This window comes from Falco naumanni, chromosome 9, assembly GCF_017639655.2.
Source record: "Falco naumanni isolate bFalNau1 chromosome 9, bFalNau1.pat, whole genome shotgun sequence".
Classification (NCBI taxonomy): domain Eukaryota; kingdom Metazoa; phylum Chordata; class Aves; order Falconiformes; family Falconidae; genus Falco; species Falco naumanni.
In genome coordinates this window covers 27,043,959-27,063,820 of record NC_054062.1, presented here as the reverse complement: position 1 = coordinate 27,063,820, position 19,862 = coordinate 27,043,959, and the positions used below count along the sequence as shown (strand labels likewise).

General features: G+C 40.6%; 1 protein-coding gene across 10 annotated transcripts in view; it reads right to left on the bottom strand.

Annotated features, from left to right (window-relative positions):
* Positions 1 to 17,744, bottom strand: part of EXOC6 (exocyst complex component 6) — a 95,877-nt gene extending 78,133 nt beyond the window's left edge. For 2 of the 10 annotated variants that reach the window (XM_040605315.1, XM_040605316.1), the window contains exon 1: positions 17,532 to 17,741. In XM_040605315.1, coding sequence (XP_040461249.1) covers positions 17,532 to 17,653 — 122 coding nt within the window. In that variant the 5' untranslated portion in view covers positions 17,654 to 17,741. Of the gene's footprint in view, positions 1 to 14,191; positions 14,365 to 15,306; positions 15,436 to 17,531 lie in introns of those variants that run through there. The other 8 variants (XM_040605317.1, XM_040605318.1, XM_040605319.1 and 5 more) reach the window with 7 other exon arrangements.
* Between the last annotated feature and the right edge of the window lie 2,118 nt (positions 17,745 to 19,862).

The following is a 19,862-nucleotide window of genomic DNA, read 5'->3' as shown; positions in this document are numbered from 1 at the left end:
GACCAGAGGCATCAGATACTGCCTTCACAGATACTGGGCATGCATGAGCTTCCTCTGAATGGGCTGGACTCACCATCTATTCTGCACTGGATGCTAAGCAAAACCAGAAGAAAAGTTCAATTTATAACTGCTTCCTTCAGCCTTTTATTTAAGGGTGGAAGAAGTCTCCAAGTTTAGGTCTCCTTCCAATGCTTTCAAAGGGAAGTGAGAGAGAAGTATCATCACCAAGACAAGAGACTTCAATCTATCACTGTATACTTATAACGGAGTTGTGCAACATAACCATAAGTGAAAAAAGTAGTAAAGCACAGTAGACCAAATATACCTAAAATGAAAACAAGACTGTAAAAAGATGGTACAAGAGGAACTCCATACTTGAGTTTGTACCACCAAACTTTCTTTGGTGGTAGCAATGCAACATCTTTTTGTGCTTAATTATAGCCTGACGATTTTGGCATATCCACTAGCTGCAGTTCAGTATGGCTGTCTTGATACCTTTCTATCAATTTCAGATCTGCTAACACTGGCAAACATGCTATTAAAATACCAAGGAAAATAATTTGAGATCAGGAGATCTCTTTTTAAAATGTTATCAAACAATTCCAGACAACACAGCCAGAAATTCTGGAAGCACATAAGGTATAGCATAGGCAAGACAGGACTCACTGTTACAAAAATCAGTATTTACTATTTTTTTCTCAATATGAAAGCTAATTATACTTCAGTCTAATGATAAATTATGCAATACTGATTGATAATTCTCAGGGGTATTATCACAATATTTAATTCAAAATCATACAGAGAATAAATGTTTAAAATTGGAGGGGGAAGAAATCAATACTGCGTACATCCACACACACTGCCTTAACCACAGAATTACCCTACCTTATTAAAATAATAGTTACTATTTTATGTGCTACGTTGTACTGTTTTCTGCAGGGATACTAATAAAATGGTGATCTGTCATCTAAAACAGTATTCTGATAGAGCTCCTTAAGATGCACCAGTAGTATAAATTTCAAATTAATTACATATGTAGACAGCTCCATCTTGTGGGAACAGTAACAAATCAACCCTCTTCAGCACACTCGTGAAAAAACTCCTGAGACAGAACTGCTTACCTTTAAAGAAATAAATCATCACAGTATTTAAAAGAAATTCACAGTTTGTATCACAACTCTCTGATCTAGGTGAGAAGTAAGATGATGAATTAAGTTTACTAACTTCCTCAAGGTGCTGTACTCTTAGGACACTATACACGTGCTACTTCAGAGGCTTTAGAAGGCAGCCTGACCTAAAGCACTAGCCTTTTTGCAAGTGTATTCAGGAGACCCATGCCACCTCTGGCCACGGACAGAAATTAGACTTACTTTCAAAACTGCAAACAAAACTGAGGCCATGCATGCCCCATTTACCCGTTACGGAACATCACACATAGTACAGTATGGTTTATTTCTGATACTGAAGCTCATTTTCCATAGATGCATTTCAAAGATTACTTACACTTATCTAAATAAAGTAATTGCCAGTTTTGAATAATTGTCTGAAGGTGTACATTTCAACAGATTACGGCACTGCAAGCAATCCTGACAGCACTTCTGCACTTTTCAGAGTTAAACTATCAGGCAGACAAATCACCATATTACTATACTGTGGAGAGGGACGTGGAATCCTGAAAGCATCCTATAGCTAATTCTTTTAAATTACAAGACAAAAGTAACTGAATTTACAATACACACACACATACACAGAGTTCTGCAGGGAAAACAGTAAGGAAGTGGTAACCCTTCCAGATGCATTTCTTCAGATGACGACTACTGCATGCAATTATATCCACCCTAAAAATCTCTCTCTCACTTCCAGTTGCTACACATACATCAGTGGGAAGTGTCATAAAAAGGGGCAAACATGCCTAGGCTATCAAGAGAAATTTTACTTGTGTAATATATAGTTCTTTCTGGTTTTGTTTACACTTATACACGTCTGAATGAAGAGCCCCAAGATCCTCTTCAGCTTTACCAACTCCTAAAGTGGACATTGGCGGTCTGAAATACAGTGCAGACCTGAACTGAGCCAAACTGAAAAAAGTGATCAGTTTGTCTTGCAATTGCTTTCAACTTGTGATCTAAACAACTATAGGAACCTATAGACTACTAGTGATTGATTCACACCATGAAACTCTGAAAAGCAAGCTTTTCTGCAGGATGAGTCTTCGGGGTGGGGTGGGGGGGCAATTAGAGAAAAAAAAAAAAGAAGATAAAATTGCTGATGTTGGAGACAGAAGTTTGTACTTGATTTTGGCACAAAGAGAGACCATTAACTTGAGTGACTTGTTAGACAACAGTACTGTGAATCAGTGACAGGGCAGGTACTATTTTCATTCCTTAATAATGGGGCAAGCAGGGCACCCATAAAAAGCACAAGCAGAGCTGAAGGATTTTTTGGTGATGTGTAGCAGGCTATTTGTCTGGATGTCCCAGAAATCTGTATATAGACAGAGACTTTTTTTTTTCTGACTCACCCCAACAACTGGACAGTATGAGTCATATTAATGCCAGTCTAGGTAAATACCAGATAGTGCAGAAAGTATTCGAAAGAGGAAAATAAAATTAAGTAGGAATAGTCAGAAACAGCTTAACGTAAAGCAGAAAGATGTCTCAGTCACTAACTTAGTTTTATTGTAATACGAATATTTTTACCTTGATCTTGTCTTACCAGCTGGGCTGAAGGGAGAAAGACAAGCATAAACAGATTTTAATTCAGGTCTCAATAAAAAATGAAGGAGAATTTTCAGATATGCAACCATTTTCTAATTGAAGAGAATCTAACAAGGTTACTTTATACCATAAAAAAAAAAACCCAACTAATTTTTTTATTTTGAAAACTGAAACACAATGTGAAAAGTAAGCACTTAATAGGTCTTACTGACAGTTTTGTGTTTACATGTAAAAGTCTATCAAAGCACCAGAGGGCACCATCCTATGCACAAAAATACCAGCTGCTGAGTAAGCAAAAAGGCTAATCTCCAGAGAGCTAAAATTCAGCCAAGAATCATAAAACCTAACCTGCCATGAATTCAACCTGACTCTTCACAAAATAGTAATTTAAAAAAAATCAATTATCCTCAAATCGTCTGAGATGACAACTCCGTACATATGCTTTATCACTCTAAGCCACTACCTTCACAAACAGTTACAGCACTGCTTCAAAAATAAATTTCTGCTATCATTTCATATAAATATTTTCTGGGCACGCAACCAGGATACATGACATTAAATGCCTGAGTGCAAATGGGATTAAGAAAGGATCAGCATTTCACTAAGGAGGGAAATAAAAAGTTACAGTCAAAAAAAAATCATAAAGCCCAAAAATTAATTTAATACATTGACCAGACTACTGGAAAGGTAGCCAAAGGATGTGCATATAGACTAGTAAGTATAAAAGGAGAGGAGCCTAAAAATACTTTTTGAGAGTTCAGTAAATACCCCAAATTTGTTTTTCCCCTCCTCATCTCCAGTCTTCAACATCTATGTTACCTTCCCACTCGAAAATGAGAATAACCAGAACCCTGAACACAATTTCCACTGTAAGCTACTTGGTGGGAGTTTAGCATGGAAAAGCGAATTGCAAGAGTCATGAAAATGAAAACTCAAGTAATTTTGTCCCTTGTATCTATGGTAATAGCTGTAATTTTTCAAAGGTAAGCAGAACTACTCATGTACTCAGGCTTCAGGCAAAAACTTGAAGAGCCTATTTTATTAAAATTAAAAGCTCCATACTTTCCTAAGAAAATAATGATGCTGAAGATAATATGCATTCTTGGTTGGTGATAAATAACTGGCAATTAAAAATCATTACTAAAATGGTCTCTTAGATAACAACAAAAAAAAATATTTAACAACCCTTTTTTGGGTTTTAAAAAATTCTATTATTTCTTGAAGGTTTTGAGGGTTGCTTTTGTGTATGTGTGTTTGTTTTTATAAATGGGCAACAATTCAATTTTTAATTGCAACCCATATTCAGGAGAAACATCTCCGAGCTTATGGAGCATTACTGTTAAATTTTAGAGTGAACAATTTTTTTCCTAGTAATCATTTATAATAATAGGTTCTAACAGCAGCAAAGATTCTTAAAACAGATCATGTATTTTAAAAATAGTAAAAAAAAAAAACATGTCAGAAAATAGAAAAATATCAACCTCTTTACAGGACAAAGTAGCTCCTCACTAGTGACTTGCCCCCTTCCACCATTTTCACACATCCCCAACACATCCTGTTCTGTCCCATTCCTAGGATGAATTGCAGGTTCCCAACCCCTGCCTACATTGCTACAAAATCTTTTATTTCCTGATTACACAAGACATATGAAGCAATTAAAAACTTTTTGTATACATTCCTTTCACGATACTGATAATCACTTAGTAAGTGCCAATCAGTTACATCTCCATGAATGCTGTGATGATGATGGGAATTACACGTATCTGCACAATAGTTGTATAAGTTTGACATGGAACGTAAGCCTGACCATGCAACTTCTGAGTTCCAAAGGATGCAAGAGAAAAAGATTCATTTGCAGAGCCTCAGATTCAGCATTGGGGGGAGGGGGGCGGGGCGCAGAAATAAATTTCACTGATCACTTTGATGAAACAAAGTCACAAAAAAAAGAAACTTAGACATATAATTTTTATTCCATTTTTCAAAGTAATACTTAAAACACACACACAAATAAACCAACTCTCAAACGAAGGAACTATGCTTGTGGAAAATCATGTTTTTAGGATTTATATCCTGCTACCAAAGCCAATTTTGTACCGAGGCTAGAAATGCTTTCAACTAGCTCCCATATACATGCTGTAAGAAGTGGCCCGGTAGATGTTCGCCTTCTCCCTCCATTTCTGATTTGATTGGGTGTAGGGGGTGGTGGGAAAGAGATATTTTAAAAAGTTATAAAATAAAATAATATTTAAAATTCAAATTTGCACAATGAAGTTCAGTGGGACCGATGCAAGCACAAAACACTGACCATGCAAATTAGATTCTGCCCTTAAAACAGACCTGTCATTGTGACTATAACCATGGCATTCCTAAGCACGATACTGTATCACACACTCCATTTAAACTGCATTTTCACAGGAAACACTGCAGAAACTTCCTTTGTCCTACAATATACAAAGATATTTTCTGTTTACACAAACTGCAAACTTTGTAAGGTTTTTTCCATGGAGTAATTTTATATAGGTTGCTGCATACACCCTAAAAAGCTTTATAAAATAATATCCAGGTGTTTCCTGTAATTCAACTGAAGTTATGGTAATAAGCACATTTCTTAAAACCTAAGCAGCCTTTCTATGCCAGGCTACCTAGGGTCCAGTTCTGCCATCCTTATTCATAATTACATCTTACCGCTCTGTTTAAAAGATCGTATTACATGCCAGAACAATGTAGAACTCAAGCTATGCCCTCATCAGAGAAAAGATTTTATTAATCTTAGTTTAGCTGTTATGCTTTGCTTGCCTGGTTTTCCTGGATGTGCAATTTCTGTGAATTGTTCTCACTAATAGTATCCTGTTTCTATGAGCAGGAAAGGGCTGAGTACAGTTTGTTAGTTAACATTACTTCCTATAAGTAGGGCCCATATTCTGTAGTAGCAGCACTACAGCAGTCATTGTTCATGCTGGATAAGCAATGGATCACGCTGATGGCTGTTAATGGACATCCTCTGCACCGAAACATGAACTGATAATCAGCAAACCCAGATTTGCAATAGACTTCCTCCTTCCTGTTTTTGCACTGCTGACCAAGGAGATGCCTCTTCCTGCTAAGCCTTTGTGCGACTTACTGATGTATGAAGCAAGAAACTGAAAAACAAGTGCTGCGCTACTCTTTTTTTTTTTAATCAAATTTTGTGTTGTAATAGTAGATTTAAAGAAAAAAAATGCAAAAAAAGAAAATGCCAGCTTCACTCACTTTGGTATTAGCTATTGCCATGTAACAAAAGATCGAGTTTGACCATTTGTTTCATATACCTAAACAATACAGTGAAACCTATGTTATTTCATAGAAAATAAAATAAGAAACTGAACTCCATATAGCAATATTCTCATCTTCCCTTAATTTTCACAGACTGTAACACAAATTGTTCCATTTTAGGAGCAATGGATTCATCTATAAATGAAATTGTGAGCTTCTAAAGTTCTTTTTAAAGATTTGATCAGATTTCTGTTACACATGTCCCAGTCATGGGACACTATTACACATAATAATACTTTGCCATCTAGTACAACCTATAGCTAGTATGTCTTCTTCATCTGCGGCACTTTAGACATAATTCTCAAGATAAATACATACCAATTGTTTCAGTAGAGCCTTCACGAGACATACAAAATAGAACACACAAAAGAATGCACACAAACGTCTAAGTTGTTTATTTCAATAAGCTTTGAATACACCACTACACAGATGTAAATGTATTCTTTTAGAAATCAAGAAGTTCCAGATTAAATGAAATATCCAATAACAAAAAAGTTTCAAACCCAACTGGATTAAGAACGTATTATATTACAATACAGATCAAACCAGATAATTATTTGATGTGTCACATTCCTCTGCAAACATATTGTTAACGTTTGTTAACACTGTGAGCTTGCACAAGCTATATAATACATACAGATCGACAGTCTGTACTATGCATCCTTTGCACATGCACATCTCCCAGGATCACTGCAGAAAATGAAAGATTTTTTTAAAAAAGTCTGTTTTTAATTCAAACGCCCTACCAAAACTAACTCACAATGTTTCTGCCTGCTCGGAAGCAGCCAACAGTGTTGAAGCAACTGACTTCCACTAGTCTTTGTTACCTTACTCCAGTCCTCTACCTGCTCGATAAACAGACTACACGGCAGAAAATCTGTTCATGCCCGAGAGAAAATCTGTTCATGCACCCCACAGAAACTACACATTTCAAGAGGAGGCAGCATGCATAGTCTACCTAATTACAGTTTCCTAAGTTTATGAAACAAAACAGAGCAAACATACAGTATTAAAAAGTATTAACTATGTTACTTTTATGCTGAAATTAACTAAAACCAAAACCCAAAATAAAACATTGCCTCGCTGAAATCAGTGGGGTGGAGATCCTTCAAAGTCACTCTGCACATAAGGAAGTGGGCAAATTGTGAAAGTCCCAGTGAAAGCTGCTACCAACACAAACATCTAAATGTCTGTAACAGAAAGGAGAGCGGAGGATATTAAAATTGAAGTACACAATACTTGAAAGTTTAAACACTTCTTTCTTAAGTTGAAATGCCTCAAAATTATCCCCCTAGGTAAACATACGACAGTATATGCATTATTAATTGTGTATTACTCTGCTTCATAGGAGAATTGCAAGTTACACTGCAGTTTTGCAAGCAAATTACTTTCTCTGAAGACAGTGGAAATCCAACTCACAGTATTAGGGCTGAACACCTTTCTCATGCTCTGGCAAAACAAAAAAAAAAAAGGTCCCAGCCCTCCCTGCAGGTCTCTAGTGCAGAACTGTTCAAAGACATCTTTTAATTCCTCTCTGTCAAACCCCAAATCCTTCCATCAAGGCTCATGCACTCTAAAACCTGCTTCTTTCCTTCTTAATACCTGCCAGTGATTAAGTTCCCTACTAGTTTGGTATTACTGGCAATGGTTGAGGTACAGGAAGGGGCTTCAGCCAGGCTCCAGGAGAGATCGTTAAATCCTTCCTGCATAGAACAGTTTGTCAGGCATACAAATAATTCCTTAGTAGGCACTGACAAGATGAGGAAGAGATGCATTGTTGAACACACTTTAAGCTGAACATTAAATCGAACATGTGGTGACAGGGATTAGGTTTGAGCATTTCCAGCATCGCCAAATAATAGCCAGAAAGACTGGCAACAGCTAGATTTTACAACTAGCCATAGCAAGCCCTTCAGTAAGATAAAATCTGATGCGATTACTTGATGCTGATGCAAAGCTAGGTTGATGTTTTTGAACAAGTTAGTACTTAATAGTTTACTACAACCCATAGAAATAGTTTCCTATTCCTAGCATTATCTGAGAAGCATTATTTAAGAAATATCAATCCTCATAGATTTTTATGAGCTTGTTTTAGTAGTATAATACATAAAATGCAACATGACAAAACTTGCTGAACTGCAGTTGCTGTAATTTCAGCCTTGTATGTGCAAATGCTCTAGCACTTACAGGTCAGAAACAGGCTTATATTTAATTCAATTCTGCTAAGGCTCCCCAGGTAGACATCTGTATTGAGGAAACTGCCAAGTCTCAGAGCAATGGTTCAGCAATGCACACAGAAAGATAGAGTACAGAATATGCTGTTAGCTTCACCAAAAAATCTGCAAGAAACAAAGCACCCATGTGACTGGCATTTGTGAAGGATGTAAAATTATGCATATGGCAGGTCCAAAATCTGGGTCAACAGACACTAAATAAAATCAGCTTGAGGAATAAGTTGATGAAGAAACAACATGAATAACAATAACGATTGGCCTTCCTGAATTTAACTGATGTAACAGTGAACAGCCATTCATATGATGAGAAGGCTAAATTTAGATGACACACAATAATACAAACTGCATGAACCACGTATCAAGTACATTATTCTGGATCTCTCGGCAGATGATCTCTATTTTAAAAGCTTTACTGTATTTTGAAATATGTTTCCTAAACACGGGAACAATTTCAAGCTCTTTGGTAATGCTTGCGAAACTGGAGAGAACTATTTCAGAAGTATTATTCATATAGGTTACTAGTTAGGTTAAACCTTCACTTGGCAGTTGCCCATTTGGAATACACAGCAAGAACTGAGTCAGAAGCTGATGCATGAATACTTAAAAAGATCAAGATAACCTGATTTGCAGACATATATTTCATGACAAACTTAATCAGCATTGAACCTAAAGATTTTTTTGCACAACAGAAAAATGCAGTGCAGGTATCGTTACCCACAAACAGTTTCAGGCTTTCTAAAAAGTTGAGTACTATGTTGAAACTTGCAGCAATGGAAGCAAATCCTCACCTTCTTCTAAAATATTTCTGCCACCAATAGCAGATCTGCCTGAATTATCAGGCTAGCTTACAGAAAAATCAGAACTGCAGTTCTGTCGCTGAATATATAAATACCAGATTAATCAGCCTACAACACGCACTCTTCTTACACTGTTTTGAGTCTATGTAATGGAGTAGCGATAAAAAAAATATTGCTTTTTTATAGCAATATACATGGTGATAGACCTGCTCACATAGACAGTTGCTTTATCTGACTGCTGCCTTTCAACTTAAACACTCAGGGTATCATCAGATCCTGCACCAAGTAACAAAATGTGCAACTGACACTACAAGCCAGCAGGTCATTCTCCTTACTCTATAGCAACCCAGTTGCAAAATGGGAGTTAGCTATTACAGTAAAGGTAAACCAATAAATAAATATGCATCAAAGTACACTCCGCGACCTGATCCAAAAAAAGACCACAGCTAACACACACAGAATTTCTAATTCCTCTGGGCTACTTTGTAACTTCAGTTTGAAAAGGAACAAAGAATGAACACATGAACTTGAAAACTAAGCAGGGCTTAAAGACAGACCACTGATGGAGATAAAAAACAGTATACTGATTTTCAAACCATAAAAATAGCCTACAATACTGTAAAACATTATCATACTATTTGAAATTGAAATACATGATCAAACTATTTCAGTTTTGACTCAAAGCATCAGCTGATGATCTCAGACTCTTCTTACATTTGCTCTATATTTAAAAGATTAAACTATAGAGAAAAAGGTGAGTTACTGGCTCACAGTCCAAAACCAAAATAATGAAAACACAGAAAAATGCCTTTAGACAACCATACCTGACAAGTAAGACCACAGTGCAAAAAATGAGGGCAACCACACTTTGTCATTGGATAACCACATCACAAATCCTCACAGCCTATTGGCAAGTGCTCAGAAAAAATACTTCCCAGCCTGTGACTGTGTTAACACTGTACTGTCTTCCCACTTCTAGAGAAGTCTGCCTGTGCTACTGCTTAGTAACCATTCTGCTAAAGATACAGATTCATACAACTAAATCATACCTGCTTGTAATAATAATGTATGCTTTCAGTAAAACAAGCTACACTGAGGTTTCAGAGCATCCCATCATACGCCAAAGGGTATTTGTTCATTTGGCTTTGGACAGACCCCCCTCAAATGAATATTTCCAAAATACAAATTATGGCCCCCAGTCCAGGCAAAGCACCTGCAATTGCAAAGTGTACCACAACTCAAGCAGCAGAGATTCTCACTCTGTATTTCTGCCTCCAAATTTTCTCAGAAACTTTGATCGGGAAAGGACAAAACAGTCTTGCCTGGACCACTATTGCTACCTTCACTTCCTTGATTTGGTCCTCTAACGATGCCTTACTGAAGCGTGCCTTTTACTTTCAGCTTTTCTACAAGACAAGGACAGAAGTTCAGGATGAACAGTTATCAATCACTTCTAACACTTCATCCATAAACATTTATAAGGCTCACAACAAATACACATCCTACCTCCAAACTCTATTCAACCTACAAAAGCAGCACCATGCGGAGGTGTATTTTGCTTTGCAGCTGGGTGGCTCAGTGCAGCTTTTACCAGTGCAATGCAGTCCTAGGTCAGTGGAAGGTCACCACAGCATACTGCGGCATCAGACAGAAACTCATCAACCTAACATCTCTTGGCGGTGTGATTCCCATAGCCAGAGACAACATGCCAGTGACATGTCTTCATAGGAAACCCTCTAATAACTCTGCAAAGAAGTTTCATGGCCAGCAGAACTTCCAGCAACCTAGAAGGGGCTCTGACATCTACCAGGCAACAGCTTGGTGATGGCAGATCTCAGGAGCAGAGGAAGAGAGGTTGTCTCAAAGCATTTTTACACTGACTGTCAAGGAGCACTTTCTGAACTCCGATTGTGGATCAAAGCCACAGAGTACATCCCACTTACAGATACATCAATAGACATAGCACCTCCTCATCGACTTCACCTTAGCTACAAAATTGCCATCATAGATTCCCTTATAATTTTTAAATTTTATTTTAGTTTTGTATTAGTTGTTTAGTCAACTGATTGTGGACATGGAGGTACTCCTCTGACAGGCCCTGCATGGGGATCACAGAACACTGCAAACTCGATGTGCAGCTCATGAGATGAAGTGTTCAGAAAAATTCTACCATATGCTTATGCAATACATTGCCAAGCTAGAGCTTAACAATTAATTCATTTATTTTTTATAATGGGCTTTGAAATATTACACATTACCACAAGGTCAAAGAGACTCGTAAGTATAGGATATCAGGATGCTGGCAGAACAGCGCCTTCTACACTGTTGAGCTCCACTTTGACCTATTTCAACCAACATAACTAACCATCAGGCAAGGTCAATTATTTTCTTCTGAATATAATTTATCTTATTAATTACCCTGGCATGTCTGACAGAGTATTTAAGAAGTATGGAAAACACTCTTAAAAATTGATTCTTGGAATTTTATTAATAGGTATTTCTGTGGAGTTCAGTGAGGGCCTGGAAGTTTCTTGTTGTTAACTTTTTAATGTGTTTATCTTTTTTTTGAGAGAGAGAGAAGAATATGGACATTGACTTTCTTTTTCGTCTTTTTCCTTTATAAATACTAGAAATGCACTGACAACTCTCCCTGGTTTTGCAAAGCCCAACAGTATGTATATGACATGAATTGTAAGATATTAACACGTTATATAAAAAGGTGAGAGTGATGAGCTTTTAACAAGTGTTGTCATTAATCTCATTCAGTTAGCCATTAAAGCTAGAAAGATGTTGATAAAAGCTTCACAGAATCTGCTGAAAAAGTCAGTCCTGGCCTGTTTTATACACAGTCTGCCTATTTAATTAAAGTTATGTTATACAGTTGATTTAAGTCTTATTTATAACGATTCAGTGTGTGTCACTAAACTTAGAAATGCAGATTAAATACCAGAAATTTCAAGTCAATAAATTCATCTACTTAAAATTTAAAAAGAAAATTATAAAATAAAATACAAATTAATCAAATACAATCTCTTCATTTTATATTTCTTGAGATGCAGAGCAATCTTTAGGAGCTAACTTATGCTCCTAAATAGTTAATAAGCCCAACTGTACTAGCCGTACTTTCATTTCTCCTATGAAGAACCTGCATTTCACATTCCTAAACATGGATGGATCTCAGCCCTAGAAAATCACCTGCAGGGTCAGTCTGTATGTTGTTCCTTATCTGTAAGTTACACACAAAAACATTATGTGTCAAAATATGCTACTAATTTTTATATCATAAGCACAAGTGATGCTGCTCTTCTAGCAGCATAGGAAACAACACCCTGGCAGAGACAGCTATACCAAACTTGGAAACAAAACACTAAAAAAAAACAAGACCAGAAACTTGTTTCCATGGAATCTACACATGGCCCACAAAAAAATTACACTTTGTGAAGCATGGATGCATTAGGAAGATATTAAGATCTTGCTATGAACAATTAAGGATAAGTCAGATCTTGCATATCCTACAATCTTCAGCATTTAGCGTTACCTCATGCTGCTTATCCGAACTGCTCACTTTGAGCCCCTTCTTTTGTTCTGCTGTTTAAGTACATTAAGTTGGTACTTCATTTCATGTCACAATGCTATATTCTCCCAGCATTACAGACCATATATTACAAAAACATTCCATCTCACGTAATGAAATGAATGCAATTTCAGTCATTACATGAGAAAACTGGCATCAATGTCTTCTACGACTGGAAATCGATGGATCACTTTATGTTGTAGCCTTATGCAACTGCACATAGAATTACTCATTTAATTTCTTTGATTTACTACATTGTTTAGCACATAAAACCTAAATCTCATGCAGAAAATAATGTTCCATTTCACATTTATGCTTTTGTTCACTGAAACAAGTCTTGAAATTAGATGTGGGATTTTAGACTTTTCAGTTTCACACAGCAATTCACAAATTTTAACAGACATAGATGAAGAGATTGCTACAATTTTGATTTTAAACACTGCTGTTCTTGTAAAATAGCAGCATATTTCTGTGATGTTGGCCGGACTTCTTTCAAGACACTCAGCCAGGTGTAACCATTTTTTAGCCTCATTTTTTGATTTGTAAATGAATACTAGAGGTTAAATCAGACCAACATGCACCTCTTTTCTAAAAATTCTGAAAGTCAGCAATGCAAAACTCCCCTTCTACAAAGTCAGTATAATAACGAAATTGGTAAGACAGATGAGATACTAACAGGAAAAGAAAGGACAGGAACACGCAAGGAAATTAAAAAACTAAACGTTCATATTTATAAAAATTTTGACACATTTTAATGTTTAATATGGCTAAGAGATTCATATTGTCCCTTCCCCCTTTTACATCCCTCCCTCATCATTTGTGGTTCCTAAACATGCTGCCTTCTACTGTGCAGCCTGATCTCTGCAAGCCCTTTACGTAGGTTCCTCTGATATAAGCTCTATGCTGGAGATGGTAGCAAGATTTCAATTCTATTTAATATTTTGTTTCTAAGTTTTTTGTTTTGCTGTGCTTTCTGCAGACATCAGCTTCAACCTGCCTGGGCTTGTTAGCTGAAACATGGCTAAACTGCCTTCAGGGACAACTCAAGTCTGAAACCATCTCTGCTACTCTCTCTCAGCCCGAGATCACAAACTCTCACAGGTGAAGCATCTTGTGATGCTCAGCTTCAACACCTAACACTGTATTCCCAATACCAGCTGTGTTTAAGGAACAGGAAGGGGAGATCAGAATGCAGTTTGCTCTGGGCTGGCCCCCAAGACCAGGCTGACCCCAGAAGCAGCCCCTGGGTGATGTCTGTGCCACCCCACCACATTGAAGACTGATTAGCCCAGCCTCGCAGAAATGCCCAGACCGATACTTCCCACACAGCTCTCAGCACTGGAGGCCTGCTGCAGAGATACACAGCCAACCACAAAATCATTCGCTGCAAAATCCAAAGGGACTCATTTCACGCGCAATGTACATTTCTCTTCCATCAGTTCTGGCACCGGGTTCCCCATCTGCGCACCCCTCGTTCGTCCTTTCCCAGCCCTACCCGCGTTCTCCAGCAGGCACCATCCCCTCTGCAGGGAAAGCCAGCAGCGCCGTGGTGCTCACCTCTTCGAATCATGCTGCCACACAAACAGCCTTTTCCAGTTGCCTGCACGCAGGCTCTCCACATCTTCCCAAAAAGATAATGTGCAAATTCACAGTCTGTACTTTTTCACTTCTTTCAGACATCTCTAATCAGGGAAGCACCAGCACAGCTCCAGGTTGAAGATGCCCATTCCCCCTGCACCTCAGCCATGACCCAGCCCCTCCAGGCCCTGTACTTCCCTCCCCAGCACTGACCCGTTCCTTGCCAACAGGAGAGGTTAAATAAAACCTTTTCTTCAACATGCAGGCTACGCCATTTGGCGGTATATGGAATTGGAGGGAAAAGAACAAAAAATAAACAAAACCCATTGAAGTCATGGCATTTCAGAAGCGCTCTGCACACATCTCCTGAAGGAACCCGGCAGAGGCAGGAGGTTCCGGCTGCACAGAGAGGAGCCCCGCAGGCACGGATGAGAACACCCACCCGCTGCACGCTGTCGGTCCCGTTCTCGGCGCTGACCCGGGGGTGCCGGCACACCCCCGGGAAATGCCCCATGCCCAAGCGCGGGGCAGGAGCCTCCCCCGTTCGGGCGCCGGAGAGGCCGGCGCCGGGTTACGTCAGGGGGCCCAGACCCGGCGCCCCGTGCCGAGGCCCCGCTCCGGCCCACCGCGCCCACCCCCGCCGGAAGGCGGCCAGCGCTCCGCTTCCCCGGCAGACGATGACAGAGGAAGGCCAGCCCGGGCTCTGGCGCACGGCCGCAGCAACCGTCGGCCCTGTCAGCGCCGCCGGCCCGCGCATGACAGCCGCCCGCGGCCGCGCCGGTACCGCTCCCCGCCCACCCGCACCGCGCCGCGGCGGCACCTTCTCCCTCCAGCACCCCAGGGGGCCGGGGCGCGGCGCCCCCGCAGGACCCGGGGCCGGAGGCAGCGGCCGGGTCTCCGCTGTGAGCCCCGAGCGCTGCGCATCCCCTCCGGGCCCGGAGCGGCCTCTCCCGCCGGAGCGGCCCCGCAGTGTCTCTGGGGAGGAGCTGTCAGAAAGCGCGGCCGGGCCGGGCCGGGCCGGGCCGGGGCTCCCCGGGCTGGCGGGGCGGGAACCCCCACTCGCCGTCGGCGCCGCGGCCCTCGCCACCCCTCACCTCAGGGTGGGTCCCACGCAGGCCGTGTCGGTGCTCTCGATCTCTTGCAGGATCCGATCATGCTCGGGGAGACTCTCCGCCATCTTGGAGGGGAGGGACCCGGCGGCCGCGCCGCTGCGAGAGGCGCCGGGGAGGGACCAGGGGCGGAGGCGGCCGCGGAGCCGGGCTGCGGGCAGCGCTGGGGGGGGCTTACCGTCGCCGAGGGGGGCAGGCGGCCGGGGCTGGGGCGAGGAGGAGCAGGTCGCACCGGGTCCCGCCCGCCCGGTTCGCCCCAGCTCGCCGGTGCCCTGAGGCCCCTGTCAGGGGCAGGGCTGCTCTGGGGGATCCCGGCAAAGCCCCTCCGTCCCCCGGGCACCTCCGGGCGCTGATGTCCCCTGGAGATCGCGGGCAGCTAGCCCTGCCAGGGGGCACCCGCGCAGCGCCCTGTAACGGGAGCGGGACACCCACCCCCCGGCCCGGCCCCGCTGCGGACGGGCGGGCTGCCCTTCCCGCCGCCCGCTGCACCGCGCTGCAGGGACGCCTTGAAGGCTTATAGGGTCAAAACTGACCTTTTCCTCTAGCCTACTTCTGTTTTGTTTCTTGAGGTGTTTTTTTAAAAAGATCTTTGGCTTTGCGTTTACCTGCTGCCGCTCCCGTACACGCGCGCTGTGCCAGTCCCAGCAGGGGGGCGGCGGCGGCGGCGGCACCGGCCCCTGAGGCGAAAGCTCTGCGGGGGCTTCTGCGTTTGGGTTAGGTCGCCGGCTTCTCGCGTTCCTTTCTTTATGTGACAGAAATTTGGGGGTCGGGTAGAACCACCAAGAAGTGCACCTTTTTGTGCATTGGCTTGCCGTGTTACTAGAAACTGACATGTTGTTTCCCAGTGCCCTTGAGAATGTGTACTTCATTTTTCAATGAAGGAGCAATAGCCCATTTTCTATTTAAATTATACACTTTGTGGTTTGTGGCCAAAGATGAGCTAGTCCTTGGGTTTTGCATGCTCAGGAGACAGGATACACCTGCTTTCTGGGCAAAGTTATCTGTCCACAAGTGGGAAACCAACATGAAAGAAACAGGCCTCAAGTGTAAAACTTCAGGTGATGTGTGGCTGCTTCTCCAGTGAGGAACTGACAGCAGCTTACAACTGCAAATACATCAAAGTCTATAGACACCAGCCAGCTACAATCGCTTGGCACCCTTCCAGTTACTGTAATCAAACTCATCGGCTCCGCTACCCTGGTGCAACTACACCTGGACGCTAGTTAATAAATGGCACTGCAGACTGTGCACACCTTGCCTGCGCTTGTGGTTTTATAATATTCAGTGTTGATTCAGATGAATTTATTGATGGCACCTACTAAATCAACAAGGATTATTCCAAATATTCCAAATGCAGACAAATGCCTGCAAAGTGATAATAGGAGAAATCCTACAGGCTACTGCTGCAGTAGTATTTTCTTCAAGAAATCACTCAAATGCAGTAACAATCTTCCCATGTTCCTTTTTTTTTTTTTTTTTTTTGCCCATCAGCAAATTACTGATGTAATAGATTGATACATACATTTTCACAGTAAATTAAGTTTTCTTTCTTTAGCCTAATAGTCACTGCAACCTGACACCCACAGTACCAGGCAGGCTATTTTTAAAACTCTTCTACAGATACTGACAATATACTTAGACACATAGTATATTTTATGCTTTACTTTTTTGTAGGAATGAATATGCAGAGGAAGGTTTTTTCACTTGCACTTTTACCATTAAACAGTTTGCATAAGCTGCAAATCAAAAAAAATACTAAAATCTTCAGGTATTTAGGAATATCAACAGTAAAACAAGTACTTGTGTCTTTAGTGATAAAAAAAAGCTGCATTTATTAAAAATGTAAGAATAAGAAGCAATGAATTTTTTAAAAATGTAGCTGTTAACTTCAAACTAAAACCACAGCTACACAAAAGAGCAAGTTTCCCCTTGTTTTCATATTTAAAAGTAATTTCTTCCTTCACAGAGAATCTGCAGCCAGCCTTCAGTAAACAGATAGCTTTGTCCTGGTTAAAAAGAAAGGGCTGAGTAGGTGACCTTGGTTTGTATTTTTCATTTAGGACCAATCACATTGAAATTAAGTTCAACTTTCCTGTGGATTTCAAGGTCAGGAAAACAAAGTTTCTAATATATTGGGCTGACCGAAAGAACAGCTATAGAATGGAACAAACCCATCATAAACTATATAATATTATGTAAAAGATGCATACCTTAGGGTGGTTCCAAGAGGCAGCTCAAAGGACTGGACCTCAGCAAGGGCATTTTCATATATCTGATCTTTGTTTTCTTCTAGATACAATTCTGACAGATTTGACTTGCTTTTCCTTGCCATAGATTAGCATAAAATTAGTCTCACTTTAGGAGACGACTTTCATTCTCATTATGATCGTTGACTAAGCGACTCCGTTGTCAGCAAAACCAGGCATGAAAAAACAGATCCTGCGCTAACCTCGTGACTCCTGAGGACTTTGTGTCCAAGAATGGTGCACAGCTGCTGCTTTCCTGTCTCTGCTGGTAACATTTGTCTCGTATGCAGTACCCAGGCCTGCACTATCTTTTGTGTGTGTGTGTTAGATTTATTTATCTCAACATGAAATTTACTACCAAAATAATGTTTTGACATCCTGGAAATAGTTCACCAGTAATAAATATTAACCCTGAAATTTAGCCAGTTTGAAAACACAATTTTAAAGTAATTTCAGACACTAGATATCAATGCTCAATATTTCTGTTAAGTTTTATGAGATTAATCTTTTTTTTTTTTAACAGTGCTTTTTTCCTTTTGCTGTATAAAAAGCCAGCACACAACAAGAAATTAGCTGGGTTTATGAAGCGGGTTTATGGCCCTTGCAAAGCAAACTGGAAAAGCAGAGAAACTTTTATGTTCTCATCTTTTTCCTTTTTGGCATTTGTATAATAACAGAGTGCAAAAAAGTGCTCTGCAATAACTGATTTTTATATGAGTGTGCAATAAACAAAACTAATTCATTACCTGCATGGAAGAAAAATAAAATGGATAAACTACAAAGCTAAGAGCAGTGCTGCTGTCAAGTCGTTGTCATTATGATGATGGCAAAGAAAATACTTTGCACAACTGCCGCCAACTGCTTTAATTTCAGGTAATTCTTTCAAACTTAAGACTGGAGTTCTATATCATTCAATTTAAACAACTTTTTAGAAGCCTAATTCAATATTATGGTATAGTCAATCTTACTATATTTGGTTATCTTGGCTATTTCAAAGGTTGTAATTAAAATTTGGCTCCTATCTCAGTACTGCTCCTGACAAAATTGATGGAAGTCTTGACACTCATGATGCAATCAACAGTTAAATGCAGGAAAACAGAAATTACTCGTTTCTGACTAGGGTGATGTATTGTTTATTCACTTCTCCATGCCCAGCACGAGGAGCACCGAGGAGATGAGTTCTCATCAGTAGCAGTGGGAAAGAACTCTAAAGTCTACAATGAGTGACACATACAAATCTGTAACCTCTTCCCTTGAACAAGCTGCTTTAATCACCTGTTTATTTTTAAACCAAGATTAAACAGTTGCGCTGTTAGCATTAATATCCCGTACATTTCCTGCTTTCGTGTGCTGAAGAGAGCTGTGAGCCATTTTTACAGCTTCCACAAGAAATGGGAGCCTGTGATTGACCCATCCAGCCGCTGGATGTCACACAAATGCAGATGAAAGGATATTGTAACCACTCCTTCCGATCCTAACAGACACTAGATTGAGTATTAATTTATCAATTATGAGGTGACACTGTGAAAGTAAACTGCAAAAATTGTTACTCTGATTAAGCTGAAGCTTAAGCTTATTCCTGTGATAGAAGAAAGTACATCTGCTGCCACGGTGGCAGGGCACAGGCAGGCCAGGTAGATCCGAGATACCTTGGACGTCTACACCCAGCCATCACACACCGTGGCTTGCAAGAAAAATAGGATGCAGCAATGGGAGCATGACGCTTTATACAGAGAGCTTTTGAGAATGTTTTTATGCTATTTTGAGTGAGTTTGATACTTACAGAGGCTTCAGGTACAATTTCTTCTTTCCCAAAAACCCACACAAAGCTTGCTTTAGGAATAAATCAACCAAAAATAAACAATACTCTGAATCTGTTGTGCAGATGTTGCAGGTATCACAGCTGCCTGGAAATAAATATGTTTAATAACAAAAGAAAAACAATGTAAAAAGAAGCAAACAAATACAAAAGTGAAAATGACAAAGAAATAGCCAGGTGCCACAGCCTGTTCCATTGTGGAGGTGGGGGTTGAGGCGCCTTGGTTCTCTGTATAAGAGTTAGACCAAACCGCAGCAGGCCCAGCTGCTTGGCTCTCCGGAGTGGTTTACACCTACACTGAACCTGTGTAAGACCATGACATGTGGAGAAGGATGTAACATGTAGTGGTGGACCTGTCGCTGACCACCGATCGGGGGGCAGGAGTCCATCAATGCCTGCCAAAAGCCCTTTCTGCTGCAGGTGATCTTGCTTCTTCCCCAAGCTGTCCATCTGACCTGTGCTCCCCCTTTCTGTTT